Source organism: Aspergillus sclerotioniger, assembly GCF_003184525.1.
Source record: "Aspergillus sclerotioniger CBS 115572 chromosome Unknown BO94scaffold_11, whole genome shotgun sequence".
In the NCBI taxonomy this organism is placed as follows: domain Eukaryota; kingdom Fungi; phylum Ascomycota; class Eurotiomycetes; order Eurotiales; family Aspergillaceae; genus Aspergillus; species Aspergillus sclerotioniger.
This window is the reverse complement of record NW_020291001.1, coordinates 648,376-675,639: the sequence shown is the minus strand read 5'-3', so window position 1 is coordinate 675,639 and position 27,264 is coordinate 648,376. Positions and strand designations below refer to the sequence as shown.

The 27,264-nt window shown below is 53.9% G+C and overlaps 10 protein-coding genes across 10 annotated transcripts; 6 read left to right on the top strand and 4 right to left on the bottom strand.

Moving 5' to 3' along the window:
• The first annotated feature begins 227 nt into the window (after positions 1 to 227).
• Positions 228 to 3,567, top strand: BO94DRAFT_534355 (ATP-binding protein). The gene has a single exon (XM_025611528.1). It carries the CDS (start codon positions 467 to 469, stop codon positions 3,347 to 3,349), a length of 2,883 nt encoding a protein of 960 aa, XP_025468486.1. The 5' UTR covers positions 228 to 466; the 3' UTR covers positions 3,350 to 3,567.
• A 298-nt stretch (positions 3,568 to 3,865) lies between these two features.
• On the top strand, positions 3,866 to 5,605 carry BO94DRAFT_41335 (DUF4050 domain-containing protein). The gene has a single exon (XM_025607389.1). It carries the CDS (start codon positions 3,974 to 3,976, stop codon positions 5,180 to 5,182), a length of 1,209 nt encoding a protein of 402 aa, XP_025468485.1. The 5' UTR covers positions 3,866 to 3,973; the 3' UTR covers positions 5,183 to 5,605.
• A 322-nt stretch (positions 5,606 to 5,927) lies between these two features.
• Positions 5,928 to 13,093, bottom strand: BO94DRAFT_534352 (uncharacterized protein). The gene has a single exon (XM_025611527.1). It carries the CDS (start codon positions 12,902 to 12,904, stop codon positions 6,029 to 6,031), a length of 6,876 nt encoding a protein of 2,291 aa, XP_025468484.1. The 5' UTR covers positions 12,905 to 13,093; the 3' UTR covers positions 5,928 to 6,028.
• Positions 13,094 to 13,229: 136 nt separating this feature from the next.
• BO94DRAFT_534351 (uncharacterized protein) lies at positions 13,230 to 14,021 on the top strand. The gene is made up of 3 exons (XM_025611526.1): positions 13,230 to 13,349; positions 13,426 to 13,486; positions 13,559 to 14,021. Exons 1-3 carry the CDS (start codon positions 13,295 to 13,297, stop codon positions 13,638 to 13,640), a joined length of 198 nt encoding a protein of 65 aa, XP_025468483.1. The 5' UTR covers positions 13,230 to 13,294; the 3' UTR covers positions 13,641 to 14,021.
• A 162-nt stretch (positions 14,022 to 14,183) lies between these two features.
• On the bottom strand, positions 14,184 to 15,474 carry BO94DRAFT_584818 (PAPA-1-like domain-containing protein; the record flags this gene model as incomplete). Its single annotated transcript, XM_025615656.1, has 3 exons — positions 14,184 to 14,435; positions 14,512 to 14,618; positions 14,673 to 15,474. 3 exons carry the CDS (start codon positions 15,472 to 15,474, stop codon positions 14,184 to 14,186), a joined length of 1,161 nt encoding a protein of 386 aa, XP_025468482.1.
• A 1,602-nt stretch (positions 15,475 to 17,076) lies between these two features.
• BO94DRAFT_534348 (peroxisomal membrane protein PEX14) lies at positions 17,077 to 18,489 on the top strand. The gene has a single exon (XM_025611525.1). The coding sequence runs from the start codon at positions 17,144 to 17,146 to the stop codon at positions 18,386 to 18,388; it is 1,245 nt and encodes a 414-aa protein (XP_025468481.1). The 5' UTR covers positions 17,077 to 17,143; the 3' UTR covers positions 18,389 to 18,489.
• Positions 18,490 to 18,744: 255 nt separating this feature from the next.
• sec31 (putative protein transport protein (SEC31)) lies at positions 18,745 to 23,539 on the bottom strand. The gene is made up of 8 exons (XM_025615024.1): positions 23,106 to 23,539; positions 22,914 to 23,030; positions 22,751 to 22,856; positions 22,464 to 22,697; positions 19,712 to 22,408; positions 19,571 to 19,670; positions 19,217 to 19,515; positions 18,745 to 19,161 (listed from the first exon to the last, which is right to left on the bottom strand). Exons 1-8 carry the CDS (start codon positions 23,312 to 23,314, stop codon positions 19,117 to 19,119), a joined length of 3,807 nt encoding a protein of 1,268 aa, XP_025468480.1. The 5' UTR covers positions 23,315 to 23,539; the 3' UTR covers positions 18,745 to 19,116.
• Positions 23,540 to 23,697: 158 nt separating this feature from the next.
• BO94DRAFT_534346 (RNA-binding protein) lies at positions 23,698 to 24,775 on the top strand. Its single transcript, XM_025611524.1, has 2 exons — positions 23,698 to 24,082; positions 24,141 to 24,775. The coding sequence occupies exons 1-2, from the start codon at positions 23,762 to 23,764 to the stop codon at positions 24,276 to 24,278; spliced, it is 459 nt and encodes a 152-aa protein (XP_025468479.1). The 5' UTR covers positions 23,698 to 23,761; the 3' UTR covers positions 24,279 to 24,775.
• Positions 24,173 to 25,229, bottom strand: BO94DRAFT_623557 (uncharacterized protein). The gene is made up of 5 exons (XM_025617157.1): positions 25,109 to 25,229; positions 25,009 to 25,024; positions 24,852 to 24,914; positions 24,768 to 24,780; positions 24,173 to 24,643 (listed from the first exon to the last, which is right to left on the bottom strand). Exons 1-5 carry the CDS (start codon positions 25,166 to 25,168, stop codon positions 24,544 to 24,546), a joined length of 252 nt encoding a protein of 83 aa, XP_025468478.1. The 5' UTR covers positions 25,169 to 25,229; the 3' UTR covers positions 24,173 to 24,543.
• Positions 25,230 to 25,522: 293 nt separating this feature from the next.
• BO94DRAFT_515031 (cytochrome c oxidase subunit VIb) lies at positions 25,523 to 26,391 on the top strand. Its single transcript, XM_025609903.1, has 5 exons — positions 25,523 to 25,597; positions 25,763 to 25,793; positions 25,859 to 25,940; positions 26,006 to 26,069; positions 26,171 to 26,391. Exons 1-5 carry the CDS (start codon positions 25,528 to 25,530, stop codon positions 26,203 to 26,205), a joined length of 282 nt encoding a protein of 93 aa, XP_025468477.1. The 5' UTR covers positions 25,523 to 25,527; the 3' UTR covers positions 26,206 to 26,391.
• The last annotated feature ends 873 nt before the right edge of the window (positions 26,392 to 27,264 follow it).

Here is a 27,264-nt window from a genome sequence, read left to right as displayed (position 1 = left end):
AACTCCGTGCAGATTAGTAGTTAGAATGAATAACAAACCATGTGTTCTGGATGATTCGATCCTATTTTCTTGCCTCTTGTTCGACGTAGATTGGGCACTTGTTGTAGTATGCTTTTTTGTAAACGACGTCCGTCCGACAGGGAATGCATCTGGCCGCGGCGCCATTAGCATGGATGATGCACCACTCCCGGTTGACTCTTGAGTTCCTAGTTTACTGGAATCAAGCTTAATTCCCGGCCTGTTCCAATCAGCCTCTTGCAGCAGCCACCGCCTCTATCACGTGATATCGCACTCGCCGCTGACAAAGGAGGAGCACCCGCAAGGAACAGTCCAGAAGGCAAGATGAAAGTCTTGCTGGCCTCATCCCCTCGCAACTTCGCTGATGCAGACGGTTGTTCCCTGCAGCATCGGCAGTAACTCGATTTTTTAGTTCCGGCGGCATCGTTTGCCCCGGATGTATTCGTCAATGCACCAAGGCAGGTTCCTTCGGTCTGTAGCACGACCCTGCCGTTTCATCGCGCATCGCCGCTATCCCGCCGCGGTTGTCTCGCATTCGCGTCAGTTCCATCTCTCCCGAGCATGGCTATCATCAACACCTTCCGATCCCCATAACTCGAGAGATTCAACTACGGAGAACGCCCCTGGCGACATCCCTCCCCTCAATGCCGAACCCACACTAGCAGGCCGTGAGGCTTCCGTCGCAACACCGTCGGCAGATCGAACTGCGAAAAAGGACTCGGGCCCCTACGGTTCAGCGGTTCGCAGAGCACTAAGAAATAGACGGGCAACAAAGGAGTGGACGGCTCCCGTCGCGACTGTTCCCGACTGGTTTTACGAGCGGAACACGGTTGTCAATGATGCAAACAGAAACGGTGACTCCGGGTTACTACAACAAGTGGAGATACGATCGTCAGAAGCTGAACCTGAGAAGGAGGCAACTGAACAGCTGGGTCGTGGTGGTAGTGGAGAAGAACCGCCTTCGTCTGAGGGCTCTGATGCTCCGGAGAATCGGTATGCCTTGACTGATGCGTTATGGGAAGAGCTTTGCGCATCTGCCAGGGCAGGGTTGCGGCTGCCGCCGACCAAGTACGCTCAAGAGCCCTCCGCACGAAAGTCACACCTTGTCCTTCAGTATCCAGGCACCGATGGCATTCTATTCTTAGACGCGGTGGTCAAGAGGGTAGCCCAGGAGTTGGGCGCGGATTTGGTCACACTAAATGCGCAGGACATTGCCCAGTTGTGCAGTGAACAGGACTTGGCGGACGTCGGCACAACAACGCCCATCAGATCACTTGGCTACGAAGTATACCGGCCTTCTATTTCGGACACCTGGCAAGACGATGGCATGCACGATGGGGATGCCGATGACTTCGTCATTGACTCGCCGCGCAATATCCGGCCAGGTCTCCGGGGCCCCAAATTCATCACCATTGAAAGTGCTCGCGACTCTGGCGATATCCCACTTCCCAACTTCATGGGACTGAAGTCCTTGGTGGCCTCGTTCAATGCCCCGGTCGACAATGCAGGTGGCTCTTCATCGCAGAGCCCTGCTAACCGAGCGGAGGACAGGCGACTTCGGCTTGTGCGTGAGCTTCTTTCCTCATCTAGCAAGCCATCGAAACAGCTGTCGCCAGCGGTGGCGGCAGGTGGAGAGTCCGCTGCCCCCGGAGGCTCGGAAGGTCGCATCCCTAGCCCAGAGCGCGATGTTATAGTTCAGATTCAAGATTATGGAGACATTCAGGCCACTCGGGAGGGCTCCAAGTTCATTACTGTCTTACAGAAAGCTATAGAGGAGAAGAGACAGGCCGGCTCTAGGGTCCTATTCATCGGCACCTCGGCACAAGAAGCTACACCTGAATCGGATGCTGCAAAGCTCATGCACAACGCCTTCGATGACCAATTCTCCCAAATGCTGGTCATTACACCCGCCATGAACTCGGAAGCGGCCGAACGCACATTTACGGAGGATCGAAGGAAGCGAACACTCGACATCAACATCCGCCACATCCAGGATCTGCTTCGGACGCGGCTCACCGAACAGCCCTCGGCGCTCAAAGACGATGTTTTCCGCGACCGAGCCTGGCCCTTGCATTCATCACTCGTGAAGGAAAGCGGCCTTGATGAGCGGTATTGGCCATACAGCCAGGTTCACTGGGCCACAACCCTTGCGCTCGGCTCTCTGAGAACGGATGGGGCTTTCGGTTATGACGACATTCGGCGGGGAATCGAGATGATGCAGAAGACGCAGCGTATCAAGAACGACTGGTTGCAGGAGAAAATGCCCAAAGCGAGAGCCAGCGAGACCGGGAATGACCGGGAGCGCTTGCTGAGCTCCTTACGGAAAACATGCAACACCCACGAGAAGAAGCTCTTGACTGGGGTGGTGGATGCGAAAAGCATCCGTACTACCTTCGCTGATGTTCATGTCCCACCCGAAACCATCGACGCATTGAAGACCCTGACCTCTCTTTCTCTCATCCGTCCCGAGGCGTTCACGTACGGTGTGCTGGCTACGGACAAGATCCCTGGCCTGTTGCTTTACGGGCCACCCGGTACTGGTAAGACTCTCCTGGCAAAGGCTGTGGCCCGTGAAAGCGGCGCCACTGTGCTGGAGGTCAGCGGGTCGGAGGTCTACGACATGTACGTCGGCGAGGGGGAGAAGAACGTCAAGGCCATCTTCACGCTAGCCAAGAAGCTAAGCCCATGTGTGGTGTTCATCGACGAGGCCGATGCTATCTTTTGTTCACGCACGGGAGCCAGCAGCCGGACATCTCACCGTGAGCTTATCAACCAATTTTTGCGGGAGTGGGACGGCATGAACGATATGTCGGCCTTCATTATGGTTGCCACAAACCGGCCGTTTGATCTCGACGATGCGGTTCTCCGGCGCCTCCCTAGGAGACTGCTTGTGGACCTTCCTACTGAGCAGGATCGCCTGGCCATTCTGAAGATCCATCTGAAAGAAGAGACCCTGGACAGCTCTGTCGATTTGGCGGAACTGGCTCGTCGCACGCCTCTGTATTCTGGTTCGGACCTTAAGAACCTTTCTGTAGCAGCCGCTTTGGCATGCGTGCGGGAAGAGAACGACCTGGCCGCACAGCACCAAGGCGAGGAGCCGTACCAGTATCCTGCGCGACGCACCTTGACGTGGAAGCACTTCGAGCGTGGCATGGAAGAGATCAGCGCATCCATTAGCGAGGACATGTCGTCGCTCTCCGCGATCCGCAAGTTCGACGAACAGTACGGCGACCGCAAGGGCCGACGCAAGAAGAGTCCCGGCTGGGGCTTCATCACGGCCGGTAAGGATGATTCTGCAGCTGCTGTGGATGCGGCGCGCGTCCGGACCTGAACCAGCCGGTTGGGGTTGTGCCAAGGGAATCAATGGAATTGGATAGGTTGGGTGTTAGCCACATAGATCAACTGAATTAATCATCCTCGCGTTTGTAGGGCAGGACCGGATCGGGATGGGTTGGAAAGGCAGGCGAGGACGGGACTTGTATACTACTCATTAGCGACACGAACCTGAATGTATCAATATAGCAGACGATACCAATACCAAGATCATCGATAGACAGACAGACAGACAGACACACGCATGCAGGGAGGGTGGCCCCGACGTGGGGATCGGCAACGGCGCCGATCGAAGCACGCGGGGGAAAGAAAATAGACGCAACAAATGCAACACGCGGGATTGAATGACATCGACGAGGCGGCAGCCCCTTGGATCAGCCAACCTTCTTTTCTGCCTTTCTTCATCTTTGCTCTCCCGCCACCATCGCTTTGCTTGTCGGCTTGTTTGTTCTCGGCTGGCTGGCCTTGTCATCATCGTCTTCCCCGGTAGATTTGCAGGTTCTCTCTCCCACACACTGGGTCTCTCCTCTTCTCCTCACGCGACGAAATCCCCGCCTCCTTCTCTCCACACGCCTTACCCCTCTCTCTCTTCCTCTCCTCCTGCAGATCAGGTCCCCTCACAATGTCAACAACCGAGGCCCGCGACGCTGCCATCCGAGATGCAAAGCGTTATGTTCGCGACACCGTCCGCAACGACTGGGTCTTCGAGCCCTCGGCCGAACCAGGAGCCCCTCCATTTTCGTCTCCTCCCACCCCCGAGCAAGATGTCCTGGAATGGCGTCTGCGCGAATACGACAGCTCCGGCTCCGAACTAGAACCACAGTCTTCCCCCACCATCGGCCCTGCAGGTGGACAGCAGCACCCTGGCTACAATCCTTCCGAGCTCTCCAGCCCGCTCGGGACTCCGCTAGGTGACGATTCAGACCGGAGGCGCAAACGGCGACGTCAGATGGAGGAGGAGATGCAGTGGAACCAGGGCCTACGAGTGTGGGTTGAGCGTCGGGACGCATGGTCGGGGGCTCTCTCAAAGGAAGAGATTCGGGCCAGGGAGTCGAAAACCCAGCAGACTACGGCTGTGACGCCTACAGCATCCTCCTCGGAACAACCGCAGAATGTAGCTGCGAATACTGCGGCTGCGGCTGCCACTCTCCCCCTCTCCTCGTCACCATCCAATTCCCAGAACGAGCTCGCTCTGCGAACGGAAGCATCTCTCAGCATCGCCGAGAACGATGGCTCGCTCCCACGACCACCATCTCGCGGCGAGGAACCCTCCACCGCAGCAGAGCAACCACCCCCACCTCCCCCCGCTGGAGATGATGCGCAACGAGAAACCACCACCTCTGCCGAAACCCTGATCACTGAACCGGACTCTACCCATCAGCCTAGCAGCGAAGATCCCCTCATCCCCGTCGTACCATCTCTCATCTCCAACACCAACCCCGTTCGCGCCTCCATCACCCCAGCTATGTATCCCTCCATCTACTCTAAAGTCGTGGTCCAGGGACTCACTCCCACCGTGCCGATCAACCTCGCAGATGTGACTAAAGCCATGGTTCAAGGATGGAAATCCGACGGTCAATGGCCACCAAAACCCACCTCGATTGTGCTGCAGGATACCGCGACAGTGCGTCGCAAGCCCGAGGAGTCTGCAGCCGCAGACAAGCCGCCGTCGTCACCAGAGTCAAAAAGACGCTCTGGGGTAGCGAGTGCAGTGCGCAAGGTCTTTCACTTCTCGGGCTTCCATCCCCATCACCCGTTCCATCGGAGAGGATCAAGCAGTCAACAGAACGATGGGGGTGCCGGCGGTGCAGATGGAGGCGTGAATACTTAGCCTTAATGCTGCTACAGATCAATAGCCTTGCGATTGCCTCATGGCAGAGGTACGGTACTGTGGTATGGTATGTAAATAAAGCCTGTCCTCAGTTCTTTTACGAGCCACGACAGCGGCTCGTTTTCTTTTTCCCAACTTTATCATGCATGACTCTTACTCAGCACCTTTGTCATTGCTGCCGCTGATGTCCCCTCCTCCGGCCCTCTTACCTCCATCCCCCAATTCTTCCTCCTACCACCCACTTAACCAAACGACACACACTCATGAGACACGGGTCTGAGCTGTGCATTTGTACGCTTACTTTTACGTTTTACGAGTACGAGGGAAAAGAAGAAAAAAAAAAAAAAATCTCATGATTGACGGAATGGAATGAAATAGGATTTTCTTTTTTTTCCTTCATACTATGTCATCTTTGTTTTTCTTATTCTACCTAACCTACCTATTTATATTTCTCCATACCTACTCGACTCAGAATATCCTTTTGTTCCTACAGACAGGTTGATTAACGTTTTTTTTTGAATGTCACGAAGAGTGTCTCTTTCTATCTTATCTTTCTATTACCTAATAAGAAGGTACGACGAGGGGGACAGGTGGGGGGTTATACGTCCTAAATAGGAATGGAGGAAGGTGGAGCGGGAAGGCGTGGTATCACCTGGTCGATTGATTTACTGAGACTACTTCGTTTACTAGTATCTAATGTTGAATTGTCAGGGTTTGGGAAGATGATAAATTTTAATGCAGTCATAGTCTATCCAATTCGATTCAACTCAATTCGTCATCTATAAATGGAGTGAGGGGGGGGAGGGGTATATGATATCACGGGTCCCGCGAGGACGACATGGCCAATCAGTAACCAATGGCATCAACAAGGTCGAGGGTATAGAGCACATCTGTAGTGGATACTTGGTCTGGACTGGGGAGTCCAAAGGTGGGCCCGCTTATGTGCTCAGGTTCCAAGTCATCAAGGAGATCAAGACCCCGAATTACATCGAGGAAGTTCTGGACCACGGGTCCGAGGATCTGTTGTGGTGATTGTTCGAGTTCCACGGCGACGGACGGTTGGATTTCGATCTCTTGTGGCTGGTGCCCGCCTCGTCGGGTGAAGTAGTATTTCTTCTGATATCGGGACCAGCTCTCGTTGAGGTAGGATTGTAGTTCGCGGGCTGCAGAACGGCGGAGCTCGTGGAAGAAGGGCGGGTTCGTGGCTATGGAGGAGATGGTATGGCCGGTGTCGAAGGTTTCTGTGGATCGGGGTAGATCGTATAGATCTGTTGTCGACGATGGTTGGTCGAGATGGGACATGGCGTAGAGTATAGAGTGGTAGAAACAGTGGATTTGGTGAAGGATCCTTTGGTCCATGTTGGTTCCTCGGTCTATATAGTCGATGACTGGCAAGGCGGCCGTAATCATCCTGATGAAGGAAGCGATGCTGGTCGCTACAGCGGAATCCTTGAGCATGGTCACATTGTTGGTGGTGTTCAGCAAAACGGTATGCGATGCTTGGAAGACAGAGTTAAAGATGTTCAAGACGGATGCGATACAGGCGACATCTGTGGTGTCCATATTGAAGAGGAGATCCTGGAAGACGAGCGTAATAGTCTGTAAGATGGGTCGACTTAGAATCCAGCATGCCGGGTTGTTGAAAGATGCCTCGAGATAGACCGGGAACACCGCCTGCAACAATGTCGCCCTCAGGGTAGGTTTGTCAGGAAGGCCAGATTCATAGGTATCAGCCATAGAGGCGTGAAGCTGATTGACGAGGTAATCCTGCTGTCCGTCGATCGCCGCTCGCTCGGAAACGCTCTGGATGAACATGATGAGTGTCTTTGCTATCTTTTCCGAAGAGAGTTTCGGCTCGTAGCTCTTCAACCGGGCCACAATATACGTCGGGTCCCCTGAAGGTAGAGGGAATGAGGCAGGGTCGGTAAAGAAAGGGTCGATGGGGCAAATGTCCCGGCTGTGTTGTTGCAGGAAGCCGACGATCCGGTGTACAAAGTCCACGTAGGCTCCCTGGACGCTGGCTGCACCGTTGCCCAATTCCTGATAGTTTGCCTTCATGGCCGACATCATATTCTGAATGATCTCCCTGTGATCCTGCTTGGTACTTGAAAGCTCTCGGGCATCCACATCCTCCAGCACTTGTAGATGTCTACGCATATTGGCTAGTAGACTGGATATGAGAGACACCCGGCGATGGCTGAGATCTTCAAGAGAAATCACATATCTCCCTTCCTTTCGGTCTCTGGCGAAGGGCAAATTTTGCAGAAGGGGGTCCATCGTCTCGTGGTTTAGCAAGGCTTCCGTCAATCGGTGTTGATATTTCAACATTGAGACTCGCTCGACCAAAGCAGACAGCCACATCCCGATTGCTTGGACTTTACATTCAGCTATAAAGCGAGAATCCTTCTCGATGCAGCTCGCCAGGAACAAAGGTGTGAACTTTCTCGTCTGTGTTGTCAATCGCAGTGATGTCCAGGAGTCGCCGTTGTAGGGACTGAGGTAACTGTCCCAATGTCGTAAGCCATGCTTGACAAGTGTCTGGGCAATAGACGTCCAGCATTCCACCACGTTGAGCAGGATCGCATCTTCGGGACAGTAGTCCTCTCCAAAGCAATTGGATATAAGTCGGAATGCAGCTGGATGGAAGACACGTTCCACATACTCGACTTCCGGAGCTGTCGGAGGAGGTTCATCATATACAGCTGCAATATCCGCCCAATCCCCATACTCCTGGCTATCTTCACCAACTGCTACAGGAGCACTTGTTGATTCGGCTATTGGCGAAGAGTTGCACTTCTGGATATAAGCGACGATCACTTCAAGGGCATCGGAGACGGTCGTATTGACACGAGCAACTCTGGGGTTAAAAAGAGCTAGTAGCGCTTTAATAGGTGCACCTAAAACGAGCTTGTGAGCATGCTGCAATGTTGGCGCCGAGCGAATAGCATTATGTAGACCATTGAGCGCAGTCTTCAGCAAAGACTCGATCTGCCGTTGATTCTGTGCAATCGTCCTTTCTACCAGCTGATCAGAGAATTTGTTGTCCGCAGTGTTCTGTGCTTCAACCTCTTGGCGTGCAAGTGCATGCTGCTTCAACAACTCGGTGACAAAATAACAATGCCATTCAGCAAATGCTTCCAGGCCAGAAACCTCCTCATCTGTCGACAGCTTGAAGCGAACAAGCCTAGCCCATGACCGCAGACTGATATTGCACGTTTCGCGGTGGGAAGTGGCTGGATTGACAAGGTTTTTGATTGTCTCAATGCGAGGTCGGCATCCATCAGGGACAGCGTAGTACAATGTACAGAGGAGGTCATGGTGGTTCCTCAAAGCATCCAAATCCTCTTGGTGAATTGGTTTCTCTTTGGGATAAACACGGCCATGGTTCGGTAGCAAACGCCACGCAAAGTTGCGAGTCTTCTTCTTGTCATAGATTTTTGACAGGTAACGCAAACCACTTGCGATGATTTTCAGCAGGATATGAAAGCACGGGTCTCCAGACTGCACTTCCAGGGAAGGATTCCGGTCCAGTTCGTCGAGAAAAGCAGGTGACCGATATCCTTCCTCATGCTTCAGATTGTACAATGTGTTTTTCGCGAAGAAATCGTACAGTGTATCGAGGATCGGTTTGCAGTCCCGCCAGCCCCAACCATTGATGAGGTGGAAGCATCTGTGAAACAAAGCCCTGCAGTACTTGTAGTATGAGACCGGCTGTGTCATGGAGGTGGCCTCATAGCAATCTAGCACTGGACGTAACAGTATTCTAGTTATGGGCCAGTTTCCGTGTGCCTCCCAAAATCGAGAACCTATCCGAGCGATACCAGAGCTATCAAGTTCGTCCAGAGGCAGTGTGGTGAATATACAGTGCCACACTCGCTCTAACTTATTGATATCCGTCAAGCTGATCAGATCCCCATTGTGAATTGAGTAGACCTCCGTCAGAATCTCTTGGAGGCGCCCCTTTAGCTTGTCTGTGCCACGTAGAATATGACGAACCGTGACATAGGCTTCAACAACAGAATGGCCGTTTGGAATTCCTGTGTCGCGCGTCTCAGGAGAATCAATTTCTGCAAAGAGTCTGCGGATAGTGGCCTGCCCCAGTGGGGTTAGCACAACTGTGATGGCCTGTTTGGCAGTTCTGTTTAATGATTCCAGCACTTCATCAGCAACAGTATCATTGACGAGACCATGCCCGGCAATCTGAAGTATTTGGTACGTAAACACAGTGTTGTATGAACAAATCGCCGCCAAAAGCTCCACCTCTCGCTCGGCTTTTGGGGCAGAAGTCGTCAGAGTATCATTGAGCTTGCAGACAAGGCTCAGGGCCCGTCTCACAAACCCTATCCTGTCAATGGGGTCGATGAAGGAGAGCGTATCTGTGACATACTTGACCACGGGCCTGTACAAGCTGCAGACATCCTTCTTGCTGTTCTCCAGCGACTCGGCTGGCCCTGCGTCGCCCCCTTCAACCCACTCGATCATCTTTTCAAAGACCATTCCCAGCTCCGAAGACACGGTATCGTTCCATGCACCCCAACGATAACTCTTATCTCCGACTCTGATCGAAAGATGCCCGGCATCTCTGTCAATGTCGCGTTTAAGGATATTAAGGGAGCGAGAAAATTCCCCACTTCCAAGAAATGTGTTTTCCTGAAAGAATGTTCCCGTGCACAAGGGAGTGACGTTGAGCTCTATATTATAAGATGCTTGGAATCCGTGCAGTACACCAACTGAACTGCTACCAGCCAAGCCTTCTGGTTGCCAGTGAAGCTCCAATTCGGTTGATTCTATGACCGAAGGTTGTTGATCTTGGATGACATTGACTGCAAGCCGCTTCGGTGGCCGCTTTTTCGTCTGACGTCGTCGAGCTTGGGCCTGGACACCTGGCGGTCTGTTATCCAATTTAGCCAGAGATCGGCTCATACCCATATGCTGGGGTCCGGCAGGAGCAGGGGATGAGCTGCGGCTTGAGATAAAGCGGTCCAGGACCAAGTTACCTTGTCGTACTTCGGGCAGCCGCTTACGTCGATAGTCCCGGTTGAGCAATGAGAGAGACCTTTGAAAAGAAGACGATGAAGCAGGCTTGCCGCGAGGGTTTGTTACCTCAAGCATTGCAGGCCGCGGGTCTTGTCGTGTCAGGGAAGAAATGGTTAGGTTTCTCTGAACAATCCATTTGTTGGATCGTTGCTCAGGTTGCATTGGCTTGCTGGAGATGCTAGCGGTCTTCACCAATTGGCCTGCCCCAGTATTAGAAGCATGCTCCCCAGCTGCACTGATTTCTCCAGCTTGAGGTGCTGGCGAAGCATCAATCTGACGGTTTCCGCTCGTTCCTCTACCCACTCTTTCCTGGAAGACAATAGGTCGGTTCGTAGAGAGAGCGGTTAGCGGCTGTCGCCGAGCTACCTTAGCCTGAGGTCGGGGCTGGGGCTGGGGCAATTTTGTCTGTCGAATCTGTCCTATTTGCCACTCGTGCAACGACTTATTGGCATCCTCCGTATCCACACGCGAACTGAGATTGAAGACTTTCCGAGAGGGGCTTCGTCTTCCCTTGTCTTGACGGGAACGTGCTTTTCTTGCAGCAATCCTTAGAAACTGCGGTTGCTCACTGCGAGGCCTAGCAGCAACATCTGGTGCATCCAAAATACCAAGTTTAGGCAGACGGGGTGTAGGTCTCTTCTGCTTTTGAGCTCCATACCCGGGATCAGTAAGTCTTGCCTGTCTTTTGACCCGAAGACGTTTAGGTGCTTGAGCAGAGCGAGTACTATTTCCCTCGGTCATCGGCCGTTTCTTTCCTGACTTTCGGGGGTTCGTAAATGAAGTGGCACGAGATACTGGTGGGAACATGTAGTCGATGCGATTGTCTTCTGGAATATCGTCTCTGGGGCCATAGTCATTGAACGAATCTTCAAGCCCAAGACTGGCTAGCAGTTTGTGCGAAGTGGCCGTTTCACCACCGTTTCCGTCTTCGCTCTCATCGCCAGAATCTGGGTCAGCAAGCTCTCTTAGTGAGGTAAGCTGCGCGTTTGGTCCTGACGGTGTCTCTCTATCGCTCTTTTTCGTTATTTTACGCGCAACACCTTTGGCGTTTTCAGTTCTCGGGGGCACTTTGTCACGTTGCTGCGTAGCACTCAATCGTTCTTCTTGTCGCTTCTGGTCTATTCTTAGCCACGAAGCCGGTAAGACCCCTTTGATTCGCCGTTGATACCGCCTGACAGCAACTTCATCGTGATCGTTTTCCGCTTCACTTGCATTCTCAGCATCCGATCGCGTGTTGCTTGCTTCGAACTGAATATCATCAAGGCCATCATCCGCTTCGGCCTCGGACCAATCCATGGAATCCGCTTCCTCTGGATCTTTGGGCTCCTGTCCCGGCACCACATTGGCAGTGATTGATGGTGGTGTAAAGCCACGGGGAAAGCGAAACACGTTTGAGGGTTCCAGGGCAGGCGACGAAGTGACGTTCTCTTCGGAGCGTGGTGAGCTTGGAACACGAAAGGTCGGTGCATTATTCCGATGCATAGGAGACGAATTTACAATCACGACACTTGGCCGCGGTAGAGGTCGTGATTGATGCCGAAGGTCATCATGGGGCTTGGAGACCTTGCGCCTTTTCGGCTGACGACCTAGCAAGCCACCTGGGGATTGCCCCAATTCTTGAGATCCAAGTGACTGCGAAGGCTCCGGGGAGTTCCTCGGTCGCCTCCTCTCTACTGAATGATGGAACTCTGCCGGCGACGAAGGTGGAAACTCAAAATCCGCCCCAAAACTATCTGCTAACGTTCCAGCAGCGTCGACATACTCCTTGCCCTGACTTTCATTCCCCGCAGCGCGAGCTGCTTCTTCCTGGGCCACTCGCACAGGCTTCACGCCTCTTGCGCGCATCATATTCCGGTACTTTGCGTCTTCCAACATATACGGATGTAGTTGGATAGCTTTGCGTTCCCGTAGTGATCTCCGCGCGGGCGGCGACATTGCCCGTAAGATTTCTTCTGGGATATCGAGCGGCGGTAGCAATTTCTCGATCGGATCCTCCCTTGGCTCCTCTGGTTGTTCCTGGCCACCTTCTCCATCCTCGTCCAAACGAAGGGAGCCCAGGGATGACAGAGGCGACGAGGGGGTCGAGATGTTGTGGTCCTCGATTTGCCGCGGCTCGCTGTCACGGTTCGTCCTCGAGTACACATGGATCGGTTTCCTTGAGAGTCGGTGATCAAAATGTAATGCATCTTCTGAACTTGGGATATCCCATATATCATCGTTCTCCTTGGCTGGCGGGGTAGGTGGCGCGCTGGCAGTGGTGGTTTCCGAAGATTGCGTAGGCAGGCGAGAGTCGTCAGTCTTTATACTAGCACGAGGGGTCTCCTCATCCTCAGGAAGTCCAGGCAACGGTTCCTCTGGTCCATTAGCCTCGTCAACGACCTTCGATGACGTCCCAGTAGGCTGCTCATGCTTCTCAATTTGGACAAAAGAATCATCGGAATTCTTCTTGGGGGTCTCAAGACGATTATGATCGACATTGTTGCTCTGAGAAGCGTGTGGTTGTAGCTCATGCTGTACTTCATCCGGGGATTCAAGGGCGATTTCCTCCGTTTGAACTGGCACTGCAGCGCCAGGATCTGCAACCGTATCTTCGACCCCATTGTTCAGCGTTTCTGTCTCCTGGCTGTCGAATCCGTCCTCCGAGTCCGAGTCCGGTACGAATCCTCGCTCCCGCCATGATTCCATTTGTGTCCTGGGCGCGGATGGCCCATCTCCCTAGATGTTCATCCCCTCGTAACTGCAATACTGCACTCGTTAAATAACCGAGACTGGAACAGACGAAAAATTGCTCTCGGATCTGACCAGTCAACTGGTGGTCGTGCAACAGATCCACAGTGTCGCAAGTCTGTCGAGTGGTTAATTGAGGAACCAGCGGTGCTGGTCGATTCGACGCGTCGAAAATGTGGGGGGACGCGACGGGGCTTAAGCTGTTAACGTCGGGCCTCAGGCCTGGCGCAGTTTTGGCGATTGCTCGGCGGCCCGGCCGGGGCTTGGCCAGCACTTCACTCCACGCCGCACCTTTGCCAGCTCGACTTCCGGCATTGAATTCCAAACCACCCCTAGTGAACCTGCATCATGAGTCGGAATTGGGTTCCCGCGCTTATGGCCATTGGCATGGGTGTCTGGACTGGTAGGTGCAATGGATTCCAATGCCCACGCATGTGACGCCATCAGCTTGCTAATCGTCATGCTCGTCTGGTTTGCAGGATACTATAGCTTCCAGCCTGCGTTGAGAGATCTACAATCTGAGAAGGGGAATGGACCCCAGTATGCTCACCCTATCAAGTTGGCTTTCTTTGCACATCAATCCCTGTGCTGATCGAATTGAATCGCCAATAGAACTCAGCAGTCGCCAGATCAAAAAATCGCCCAGCCATCCGCACCCAGTTCAAATGGCGATTCAAGCAAACCGGCAGCATAGCTTAGCGGAACATAGTCCTTCGAAATGAGCAGATATAGATTGCAGCTAAATAACACGGTTTGATCTGCGTTCACCGCGACGCCGCTGGTCGGTGATACTCTGCAGTGATACGAGAAGGAACCTATCTACCCAGAAATTCAGTATCGTACGGAATGCGAAACGTCGTGCCATGATATCATAGAAGTATAGGTAGAGGGCCCCGCTGGTCACATTGGTGACAGCCTGTGGTGGCTGGAGAATGCTGGTTTGGGGTAGGCTAAGGGATTCGAAATTCGCCCAGATTATATAGTATGGGTTACAGCTCGACTGTATTTGTACTACTATGAGCCTTCACAGCACATATAGGCCAAACAGTTCATGATAATTCACTGTCAACTACAGGATGTGACTGGCTAACTCCTTTCCCTCGAGACTTGTTGGAAATCATTGAATGAATTGAAAATGTACATCCGTTATCAAGTTACACAGAAGCCTATGCCCTCCCTAGGAACCGTGTTCCCAAACGCCCAGCTCCAAATGCGCCCGTCTTTCCATGCTAGCTAGCTAAACCTCTTGCACGAGCTTGCCAGAGCCATTGCCACCAAAGACTCGTCCTGCAGGTATACCGAGCCACTCCTCTGGCACGCCCACCCTGCTGCCGTTGCGGCCACTTACCCATCTCACCATCGTCGGGTCCGCTTTCTCATACTCCTGGATCTCCTGCTCTGCAGAAGCTGCCTCGGCAGCCTCGGCCGCTGGAATGCGCCCTCGTCGCTTCGGCGCCTGCTTCCGAAGAAGTCTGTTTATGGTATCCAGCTGTGATTTCAATGTCAGCATCAGGGCGGAAACAAAGGCATCCAAATTCTTCTGGCTGCAGTTGAAGTGCACGCACCTTCTCCTCCTCGTTCCGCTTTTCACTTAGATTCTTTCTCCGACGAGCCATCTCGGCGCGACGCATGGCACGCTCCTCTGCCGTTAGGTGCTTCTTAACCTGGGGTTCTGCTTTCAATCAGATCTATGTTTCTAACGACCATGCAGTACATGGAGACTCACCCATGGGTAGTTGCAGAAAGTCGTTACCCAAAGTACCCCTTTGCCGTTTGGTCATTCGGCTCAGATCGGCGGTCGGGGTATCGTCATCGCTGTCCAGCTCTTCTTCTTCCTCTTCCTCTTCTTCGTCCAGGTCCTCTGCACCGCCGTTGGCCAGTATACTTTCGTCCTGGTCGTCTGGCTCGCCTTCGGCGTCCGAATCCAGCTCCGAGAGCTCCTCATCGTCATCGTCGTCGTCCTCATCGTCGTTGTCCAACTCCATCTCTTTCGCCTCTACACTCTTGACTGCCCTCCCCGCCGGTGCTGCAGCTGCAGCTGCTTTCGCTTGGCGTTTGGAGACTGGTGGCTGCGGGGGCACATCGTCCATGTCCAGATCTCCATCAGCATCTACGTCATCGTCATCTTCACCGGGTGCATCTTCATCGTCCACCTCATCTTCCTCCTGGTCTTCCAGGTCATCTTCATCGCTTGTGTCGACTTCCACAAGCTTTTTTTTGGGCCTGCTAGTGCGAGGCCCCGTCACAATGGGGTTTTCCGTGAAGACGTTGACCGAACGTCTGGTTGACGCACCACTCCGAGTGCTACCACCGGTAACTTCACGAAGTTTGCTTGATGGCATCTTTACGGTCAGGCGGATTGACTTCTTAGAGTCCCCGCTGAGATCGGATGCAACGCGAACAACCGTCACTGCTGGGGACGATGTCGCAGCTCGGGTGAGTCTCGTGGGCCTGGTGCTCGTGTTAGCCTCCATGCTCGGCTGATCATCCCGCCCAGGGCGGGACCGTAGAGAGCGACGTAAGGACATCGTGATGGATTTCCCCGCGACAAAGATGGCAGTGGCAGAAGGGAGATAAAAGTCACGCCAACGGAAATTCAAATTAATCAAAGAGAGCAGTTTAATAGAAGCGCATGGTGCGACAGGCAGACAAAGGGGAATGCCAGATTGAGAGCTGGGGAAAAAGCAAACAAAGGCAGGTGGGAGAGTTGGAGGCTAAATAGCAGAGGTGGTGATGGGAAGCGAAACTAGAGGGCGGCCGGAGGACCTGATGGAAGCGGGATTGGGGGAGGAGGGGAGGGAGGGGAGGTGATGAGGGGAGTGAATGAGCGCATCTGGAGGTCAAGAGGGATGGATGGGCAGAAGCAGCGCCAGATTACCATCATCCACCGCTAATAACGACTACGTGGGCCAGTGTTCAGGATGAGCCATGCACTCCGGAAAGGCACAGGACATCCACCCCTATCACATCTCTGACAGACGCCACTTGGACATCCCCCCGCGACTTGGACACCCGGCTGGGGCCAATGGGAGCATTCTGACCCCAGACGTCCAGGGCGATGGGTAAATCAGAGGTGCGGTGAATCCAACGGCCCTGCCGTATCTCGCGCAACCCGGACCGACCTAGGGGATTATTCCCTGGACTGGTCCAGCAGGGGTTTCCCGATGGTGCGCCGATACTAGGAAAGAAGAAAAAGGGGGTGCGGCGCAACAGAAATAAAAACATCATCCGCAGTTCTGTCGCCGACAAGGGAGGAGAAAGAGAGGGAGGCAGAGATGGTCCAGTCAATACGAGGGCAACTCACGTAGCAGTAGTGGTGATCTAGTTGGTCGGAGGTCGTTCAAATGCAACGCCAGTAAGACCTGGGCTGAGACAGACTGGCTGAGGGTACACGTATGTGCACGTATCGTGTCGGTACCTGATGAAGCGACCAGGACAGAAGACAGAATGAACCGGCGCGATCAATTCGGCGTAATAATGAGCAGGAAGAACGAACGGACCAAGCCTGGGGATTGCCTCGCCGGCCCCGTGATGATGTTCTGCCAGGCGGTCGGTATCCTTGGCCGTCCTTCTGTCTTCCTCCCAATTCTCCCAATCCTCTCCATCCACCATCACAGTAATGCCCTCATCGAGTCCAATTGGTCCTGATCCGTGTTTCACACCAGTTCGAAGTACAATATGGCTCTTTGTCTCTTGACTTGTGCTGCCGTTTCCCTCTGCAGTGGTAGGATCTCGTCAACCCGGACTAGATCCTAGTCCGACTAGTAGTACTGTCGCCATAGATCGGACAATATATTTCGAGTGGAGAGGCTAGCAGCAGTACTAGGTAGCATCGCCGTACGGAGTAGCCTAGTTACTAGATAAGTAGCACACGATCAGCCAGACAGCCACCTTATCTCCATTGTGTAGCTTTATCCAACAACCGATTGATCTATTGGCTTGAGGTGTTTCAGTGCCATTTCAATAAACCTCCCTGGTCAAACTCACCTCAAACCTACACCGGAACAAGTACCAGGTATAGACTACCCGTACCGCGCCCATACATACAGCCTGACAGCCATACAGCCGAGGTCGGGCAACTCTCCGTGCCTCTCTCCGCCTCTTGACTATCTTCCCTCACATGGTTATCTCCTCCCTCAAGCTACTCTCTCCCTCCCATTCCTCTACATCCCCTAATCGTACTCCATTTTACACGCCATGGCAGATTCGAAGCCCAAATCATCCTCGATCCCTCAATGGCAGCAGCCTAACAATGCCTCCAACAATGACACCACCTCCACCTCGTCGCCGACCTCCGATGAGACCTCCCGATCAGCGCTCATTGAGCAAGCAGCCAAGTTCCTCGAGGATGACTCCATCCGTGACGCTCCCACCGATCGCAAAGTGACCTTCTTGCAGTCCAAGGGTCTCCGAGAGGACGAGATCAATACCCTCCTAGCCATATCACCCACCCCCGAACCGAGCGATACCCCCGAGGAAGAGAAGACTACTTCCGCAGAGACCACTGCTTCCACCAGCACCGATTCAGAACCCCCAACAAGCAATGCCGCAGCTTCTTCGTCCCAATCTACTCCTTCTCCTCAATCTAGCACATCTGCGCCACCTCCAGCACCCACAAGCAAAACCAACAACACCCGCGACATTCCCCCCATAATCACCTACCCCGAATTCCTCTCCACCCGCACCAAACCACCCCCACTTGTTACCCTCCGCAGCATCCTCTACACCCTCTATGGTGCCGCGGGTCTTGGCGCAACATTCTACGGCGCGAGCGAATATCTCGTGAAGCCCATGCTAGCGAACCTCACAACCGCCCGGGAGGAGCTAGCCGAAACCGCGTCAACGAACCTCAAGAAGCTTAACGAGAAGCTGGAGCAAAACGTTTCTGTCATTCCAGCCAGTCTCGACACATCCCAGAAGCCCGAGAAAGACAGCGACTCTGACAGCGAGTCCATCACCTCTGACCCAACGGAGCTCTTCCACCGCGACGTCGCCACACAGACAGCATCCTCCGACTTCGCCCCAACCTACTCCACCTCCACAGCCAAAGATGCAACAGCCCCAGCAGAACCTGTTGCAACAGTAAACACTCACATCAGACGCCTAGAGGTGATCAATTCCCACCTCCGCGAATTCTCCGACACGGAGAAAGAATCCAGCACCCTGGATAACACGATGCGCACACGCCTCAATGAATTGCACCATTACCTGGACGGCTTGATCTACAGCAAGCCCGGATTCAGCCCGCTTTCTGGGTACGGGATGTACAGCACTCCCGGGATGGATTCGGGCAATGGTATGGCAACAGGAGTGGGGAAGGGCGAGGAGGATGCAATCGCGAGCTTCCGGGCAGAGATAAGAGGCGTGAAGGGTGCATTACTGAGCGCTAGGAATTTCCCCACTGGTCGTGGAGGAAGGGTCGGAGGCGTAGCGGGGAGGTAAAGACAGACCTCCAAGACGATTTACATATACCTCGACAGTCTGTACTCTGTACCCGTGTCACCCTTTCATGAAGTTTAGTACCAGTATAGAATGACCTTAATGCATTCATGGTATCACGTACCTTCCCCATGATCCTGCAATGAATGATAAAGACAAAACAGGCACCACCATAAATATTTATGGCCCACTGGGCAGTACCTACTACCCACCAGAAAAAGTATATATTCCTGATTGAGTCTTAGACAGATCCTCGAAAAAGACATCGAATACCATCATACATTTGGATAGTACGACTTACTGATCGAAAACATGATTACATCACGAACAAAACTAATAGATGGTATATTTACGGAAAGGTTCATGCCTAGAGTATATAGTAACTTAAGTGCTTTGATAGTAGTGGAGTTCTCCTACAAGAGTAACCCACAAATGGGAAGAAATATTTTCAACAGGCATAGGAAAGTCTACCACAGGTGCTACGACACGTTCAAGACCCAACGACAACAGAAAGACATAGTTATAAAATTGACATATGAAGGACAATTCGAAAGCAAACCCGGAATGACCGGAGCATATCACGTAACCGGGGGGAAAGGGCGATGGGATGAATGGACCGTGGAATGATGAGGAGCAGTACAGTGAAGCAATAAGAGGACTCTTCTTTCCTTTACATACAACTCATAATCGTTGTCTTTTCTTCCAGACGTAGCCTCTTACTTTTGAGTTTCTCATGGGGTGGCCCGGCTCATGCTGATAAGACGCTTCACACCAACCTATTGAGGGATTGTGTTAGTATATATTGTGAAAAAGAAGTCACGGGGTGCTTACCATCCAGTTGCCGCACTCGTCTAACCTGTTGGTCATGATGTCGACGTGGATAGTCCGGGCAGTATCGTAGTCGCGCGCCTGGATGGCGCGAGCCAGCTCCGCCATATCCGCAACAGTATTGGGCTTGAGCAAGTCCTCGTTGTTGAGGTGGTCGAACAAGATGCTCAGCCGCCGTTCGGCATCATCGACCTGGGCCTTGAAGGAAGATGGGGCACGGGACTTCACGCGCTGCATGTCTGCGGAGAGGATCTCATACACAGGCATTGCGTCTGCCGGGATGTGGGAACGGTCGCCCGGAGCTTCAAGGGGTCAGAACTAAAGGCATTGTAGAAGTAGCGTATAGGGTTCACTCACGGTACTTGGGCGCGGCAGGGGCAGCAGGCTTTCTCTGCGAGGATGCCGTGCTTGGCCGAGAGCCGGGGGCGGCCTGAGGTGGCGGGGCATGCTGCAGGGGCTGCACGTGCGGCGGGGAGTTCCCGGGACATACTGACTCACGGCCGGAGGCTGAGGGGCATACGGAGAAGCAGCCGCCTGCGGGGGTGGTGGGACAACCGCCCGCGTCTGCAGTTGCGGGCTTGCAGCCTGAGCTGCTGGGCTAGGAGCATACCGGTTGGACGGTGGCGGCATGGTAGGCGGTGCGTTGTAAGGAGAGGGACCGCGAGGGATGGACGCTGGCACGCCCATGGTGGAGGCCGTGGGAGGAGATTGAGGCAAGGAAGCGTAAGGGTTGGCCGGCGGAGGAGGCATCGAAGCCGAAGCCGGCTGGACTGCCGGCGGCGAGGTGATCCGTGGCGGAGGAGCAGTGCCCTTTGGCGGAGGGGGGACTGAAGGTGCCCGCTGACCAACCGGGGGAGGGCCTTGGGCGATAGTGGGGGACTGGTTGGGGAACGGCGACGCAACAGCACCAGCGGTAGCGGCAGGGGTAGACCGGCGTGGCGTGGGAGCTTTGGCGAAGCCTTCTGGCAAGTCGTTCCATGCGGGCAGGTTTGTGGCAGTGGTGTACGTGGTAATGGTGGGAGCAGGAGACTGGTTGGACCCCGCGCGTGGAGGTGGTGGCACGGCGCCGCCTAGGGGCTGAGCACCGTAAGCAGGTGCCTGTGGTGGCTGGTATCCTGCAGGAGTGTAGCTGCTACCGCCAGCTGGGGGTGCATATGGGTTCGTAGGCTGCACCGGCGCGGCGGCGGTAGGAGGAGCATAAGGATTGGCAGCAGCCGTTGGAGGAGCGTAGGGGTTGGCAGCAGCAGTTGGGGGAGCGTAAGGGCTGGCAGCGGCAGTGGGAGGAGCGTAAGGGTTGGTGGCAGCAGCGGCCGGAGTGTAAGGCTTCGCAACAGCAGCTGGAGTAACAGGTGAGTAAGCTCTCGGGGGCTGGAATGCATTGGGCTGTGGGAGAGGCTTGTTGATAGCTGCCGCCCTGGTCGCGGCAACGGCAGGCTGGGTCCTCTGGGGCACGGTGGCCTGTCTCGTAGCCAGCTTGATACGGTTCCGTGCGATCTCAGCTTCGGGGTGCTTCTCCGGAACAAGGTCGAGGTACTTCTGCGCAACTTGAAGACGACCGTGGGTGGCAACGACATCAGCATACTCAATGTACTTGTCGTACAGGGTGCTGAGCTTCCAGTCCGATTCCTTGGTGCGTTCCGTGTCTTGGAACTTGGTAACCTGACGGAAGATCGTCACCTTCTCGATGAGCCCTTGCAGAGCACGGACATGGATGGAGAAAGCGGTGTCATCCGCGGCATCCTCAATGGCCTTGTGCTCGTTTTCACGGAGCTCCTCGATCCAGATCGCAACAACCTTCTCGAGCTTGGAACCGGCCAAGAAGCAGAACGAAGCATCTTTGCGTAGACCCTTCTCCTCGGTGTTGCGGAGTTCCTCCTCCAGGCGGTCACCAAGAGCCTCGCAGAGGTCAGCAAACTCCTTCTCATCAGCGAAGGTGCAAAGAGCTGCCATGACCTCCTTCCAGTTGGACAGATCAGCGTTATAGACGACGTCCCAGAGGTTTTTCCCGACAATGGAAGCCAGCAGGCGCACATAGTTGGGGCTGTTGGTCTGCTTCTGGAAATAATGCTCTTGAGCCTTCTCAATGCATTTGGGACCGCCGCAAATGGCAATCATGAACGCATCGGACAGGCGATCTTCCTTGAGGGCGACCTCAAGGGCCTTCTCGAAGTCACCGACGAGCAACGCCCGGGTGATACCCGTGTCAGCCTCGGTCTCCGAGCCGTTGAAGATATGGAAGGGGTTGTTGGTCTTGGCTCCCTTAGAGGCAGCGAGGTCGGACAAGAAGTTGTCAGCCTCCGGATTGGCATCAAACATAGATTGCAGGCGCCTGTGCTTCTTGGCTCCCGACCCGCGGGATTCCTTCGCCGCCTCTCCGTTGACTTCGTCGTCCTTATCCAGCCCGAGCTTAGCCAAGCTGTCGGCAGCCTCATCCGCTTGGTCGGCGAATCCGAGGTACTCAACAAGACCCTTGCGGGGGTTGTTGGAGATCAAGGCTTCAATAACCTTCCAGTCCGCCTTCTCTTCATCGCTGGCTGCGTTAGCGGCTCTGCTTTCGCAGATGCTGCGCAGATCACCCTCCTTGAGTGCGCTTTCGAAGGTCTCAGTCGACTTTCCGACAGCCTCATCAACCTCAAACGGGCTGATCTTGATTTTCGATGCGCGCTGTCCCTTCTCAATCAGGTTAACCGAGACCACTCTGCCTCCGAAACCGAAGGTGGCGCTGCATGGTCTTTCGAGCCACTTAGGGGGCTTCGGCAACGAAAAACTCGAGACCTGGGGCTGAGTCTGGGCCTTGGCAAAGAAGTCCTCGCCATCCAGAGCCTGATTCTGGTCAGCGATGGCTTGCGCAGATTCGGTGCTGGTGTTCTGGATTGTCTGAATGGAGATCTTCCCATCGAACGAGGCGGTGGCGAAGAAGTTGGGGTTATGCGGGTTCCAGCGGGTCTGGAAGGTCCAGTTGGTAACGACGGGGAATTCGCCATAGGCATGTCCGGTTTGCGGGTTCCAGCACATCGTGCGATTGTCTTTTCCGGAGGAGAGGAGTAAGTCGGGGTCCTGGGCACACCAGGAGAGCGACAGTACGCCGGATTCATGGCCGCGGAGGGTCCTCTCGGGGGCATGTGAGTTGCGGAGATCCCAGACGCAGATCAGAGGATCGGACTCTAGGGGTGTCGCGGTGACAAGTTTCGTAGGCTATACTGCGTCAGCTCGGAACAATTGTCCTGAGTGATGTTCATGAGCGCCTCACCTTCTCCGGGTCCCAGGCCACAGCGCTAACCGCTTTCCGGCCCATGTTGTTAAGAGTCAAGCTCTCCTTCTTCGTCTTGACATCCCACACAGTAACAAAGCCCGCACTGCTACCAGTGACCAGGATGTGTGCAACCTTCTTGTTCCAATCCAAGCACTCGATATCATCCGCGCGGGCAGCCGTGCCTCCGAGGCGGTATGGGTTCGCAATATTGTTCAGATCCGAGATGTAGAGCTGTCCGAAAGTGAGCATACAGTGTCCAAGGTCCTCTGACCTATGTAGCCTACCTCGCCCTTTGCACCACCGGTTGCTAGCAAGTTCGAGTGTTTGGGGTTGAATTGGAGAGCTTTGATAGCCCCTGAATGTTTCGACGTCCTCGATATCACAGCCTCACTTGCCGAACGTCAGCCAATTGTCCGGCAGCTGCACATAGCACACCGGTCAACTCACCTGGATCCATCAAGCAACTTGTCGGCATCCCACAGATCCAACGAGCCGTTCTCGAGTGCACCGGCGATGACACCCCGCGAGTTATCTTCGGATTCGGTCCATGCTAAGTCATTGAAGCTATCGGAGTAATACAGTCAGCCCATTCGGCTCTCCTTACACGGCGGAAGATGGAGGGAGGCAAGAGGTATTTACCCGGAATCGGTATCAATCTTAGCTACCGGCTGTAGCTCGCCGCCGGCCTCGTGGCGGCTCAGGGCCAGATCCCAGAGCTCCAGGCATGTCTGATTGGAGAAGTCGACGTCAACAGCACCGGCCCGGGTACCAGTGGCGATCAGAGGCGAGGCAGCGCCGGGGGACCAGGCGAAGGTGGCCGTCCGGGGAATCTCCCTCAGACGCACCATGGTGAGATGAAAGGAGCGGCGGGAAAAAGGAAGGGTATAGATTAGGAGAGGACCAGACTCAGATTAGGAGGGTCTGGCACCAATGGTCATAGAAAGGAGGACGAAGAGCAACACCGGGAGCAGGGCAACCAAAAACACGAGCAGAGAAACGACCCAAGAAGACCTCCCCTCTCTAGTGCAGAAGAACCGAGGGGTGCATGTACGGTAAGTTGCCAAGTATGCGATCGAGGGCGTCACTGCAATCAACCAAGTGTCCTCCTGGAGGCGCTCGGGGGGGCTGCTGGGCCCCTAAACCGCTTTGGGCCTTCGCCAAAACACCGCCCGGGGCACCACGTGATATCAGGTTGCTCCGTCCCAGAAAGTCTAGCCAAACGCCGGAGTCGCTTTCCCCTCTCCCCTCAGTGACGTCTTCCATCCTCGTCTCCTTTCCCATCGCTACCCGGGACCATGAGCGAAAAGGCTCGTTTGAAATGCACCGTCTATGTGGGGGGCCTGGACCAGGCCGTGACGATGCAGACGCTGGCCGAAGCATTCGTTCCCTTTGGTGAAGTCGTCGATATCACCCTCCCCAAGCCCGATCTCCCCAACTCGAACGAGCTCCACCGCGGGTTCGGCTATGTGGAGTTTGACCTGCCCGAGGATGCGAGAGAGGCAATCGACAACATGGATGGGAGCGAATTATACGGTCGGACGATCAAGGTTGCTGCTGCGAAGCCACAGAAGGATAGCAACGAAGGACTCGGCAGCAAGACAGCTATCTGGGAACAGGTGCGCAGTGCAGTCACCTTTGTTACACGTCAATTGCTAATTACCTACGGAATTACAGGAGGGCTACCTGGCCAAATATGCTGTCGACGAGGAAGACAAATTGGCCGCCGACGAGGCCCAGGCAGACGGGAACGAACGTCAAGACCCCATGCAGGGACTGGAGGAGCTGGACGTGGCCGGACCCAAGCCGGAATGAGCACTATCACGATGCAACTCGCGCCAGGGAAAGAAGCAGAGAAGGCGGCGACAGTAATATTGCGATATTACTTCATCAGAACCCTTCGTTTAAAGCCGTACTATTTACACGCGCTCCAACCCCGAGCCTGAGAAATTTCGAGCATTCCATTCTTCTCTGCCGCTGCGCGACAGGGTCCAACTATCCCGTGAATGATACAGATCGCCGACAAAATCAACCAGAGAATCGCCTCATTGCAATTGGAATCAAATGTGATGGTACATTCTTAGTGGTCACGCTCCTCGGGGTTGTTGCGGTAGAGACGGAGGGTCTTGTCGGTCATGAGCTTCTTGGAGCTGGAGTAGATGGCAGCACCGACGGCGACACTGCGATGGAACTGCGTCAGCGAAAGGCAGAGAGGACTGCGGGAGTGGGAGGGGTAGGAGGAGACTGGGCTGATCTTCCAGACATGTCATCTAGAACCCATAGGATATCGGGAAAAGAACATACCCAAGGACCAGACCTATATCATTCAAGAAACACTAGTTAGCCTAGCCGTCTTCCAATGGCAAGGGGTTCTTAACCGCGACGTACCGAGAGGGATCAACTCCGGAGGGATTCTCTTCAGAGTGCGCAGACGCTGAGAGATAGTGTGGGCTAGAAGCCAGGCGTTAGTCCAATTCCCACCCCCAACACAACGATCAATCCTGCACGCATCTGCCAATTGCGCAACCGAGGGGGAACCCCATACCGCTGTGGTTTTCCTTCTGTAAATCGGTCAGCCATCATGCCAACTCGCTAGCGTAATTTTTCCCTTGTGCCACGCCGACACGGGGACCGAGACAACTCACAGGAGCAGGAAAAGCGAAGGGCCGGGAGGCCTGCATGCGCAGAACACGAGTCGGGAACATGGCGAAGAGCTTGGGGAGGGTGGTGGTGCAAGAGACCAGAGGTGGGTGTGGGATGGCAAGATCGGAAGTGGTGACGGAAGTCTGAGCTTGCTGGAAGGGGAGGTTGAACCAATGGGCCGAGGGGGGACTTAGGTAAGGCAGTCGGGTGTGTTTAGGAAACCTTGGCGCATGAGTGGCTCGCTAGGCCTGAGGCGGTCACTCGAACTTCCGGCTTCACTGCTTCACGGGTCATTCCACTCCACCGGCCGCAGAACCTCCTCTCTTTCTCCAGATCTCTGCTCCCCCCTCCCCCTCCGCCCATCCCCCCCCAATTCCCCCCAAGTTTCCTTCACGAGTTTACTACTCTTTATATCTTCACAATGGGTGCCATTCCTGAAGCCGATCCCGATGAGCCCGTCGAGACCAAGCCCTTCAAGTTCGTGACAGGTGAGCTTTACCTTCGGCTCCCAATGGGGTCAATTCGTGCTGCAAATGAAGTCAATTGCTAACTATATTACAGCTGGTACGTCTAATATAGGAATTTAAGCATCCGCGTCGCTATCACCACCGTCGCGGTCGAGATTTTCGTGCGCTAACACTTGACGTGATGGATAGGCTATGACGCTCGTTTCCCCCAGCAGAACCAGTACGTGATTTTCACCTCCAGACTCGGCCCCAGCTCTGCATCCCGAACTGACCTTCTCCCCACAGGACCAAGCACTGCTGGCAGAACTACGTCGACTACCACAAGTGTGTCACCGCCAAGGGCGAGGACTTCCGCCCATGCCGTCAGGTAACTAACCGCCATGTCCTCGATGTACAATGCCAAACAACCCACCCTAACCACCGGTAAAACAGTTCTACCACGCCTTCCGCTCTCTCTGCCCCAAGGCCTGGACCGACAGATGGGACACCCAGCGTGGTACGTAATCCAATTCCTTACTATCCTATCATATATCACACCCTCCGTGATATCCAACCCAAGCTCCAAACCATACGCACCAGAACTAACACCATCCACAGAGGCCGGCAACTTCCCCGCTCGCCTGGACCGGTAGATGCGTAACCGCTTTTTATCACAGTTGATTGAAATTTCAAGTGTTTTCCGTGTCTATCAACATGTACTCTACCCTTAGTTGATCCAGCGAGAAATGTTAGATCCGGACCCCCAGACACGCCAACTGGGAGAGATGGGTGTATATAGACTCGCGTAGTTGGAATGGATGTGCGAATGTCTATCACTGTAGTTCTGTAGATGCCTACCACACAGTATATCATCCCATATAACCCAACCCATCATATTGAATATGATTTGTTCCTTTAACCCGGTATATACCGACCCGAACCGACCGGATAAAACTCCCACCGGATATTTACCTAGACAGACAATACCTACCCTAAGTAGCAAATACTACCCAGCCAGGTACCAGGTACATCATCTACCCCGGGCAAATAGGCTACAACCAAAGTACTCCGGGTACGCGGTAGACACCACTAAGATAGTAGAGATCGTATGATCAGCTATCTAACAACCTACTAGAGATTGCTTACGATCTGCTTATCTCATTCATCTACCCAGCAAGCTCTAATCTACCAACTAACCAACCAATCAAATCCCATGCATATCCAAATGCATATCCAACAACTCACCTCCATTAGAATGACCCAACTCCGACAACAATAAGAGAGTTAAATAGCATTCACTCTGTCTACTCTATCTAAGCCCTTTCCGTCTCTAACTGAAAAGATAGAAAAATAGGTACATCGATAGATCAAGCATAGGGAACCATCCAAGCGCATTCTCTATAAAGATCTAATCTAATCAAACATATCGCAGAGGGATGTTCTCGAGCCGAGAACTGGTAGTGAGAACCACATGTGTAGCCACGAGAGAAATGGGATAAAAAGGAAGGAAGGGTATGTAGTGCTGTTCCAACGGGATCAAAACACAGACAGATAGACACAGAAACTGGAGGACAGAAGTCGCGCAAGCCAGCCCAAGAGATAAAAGCAGAAAAAAAAAGTAGTCTATGGATTATGTACAGAAGTATGATCACAGAAAAGAAAGAAACAAGACTTTTGTCCTCCCGGTAATGCTTCGCCAAATAAAAAAGGAG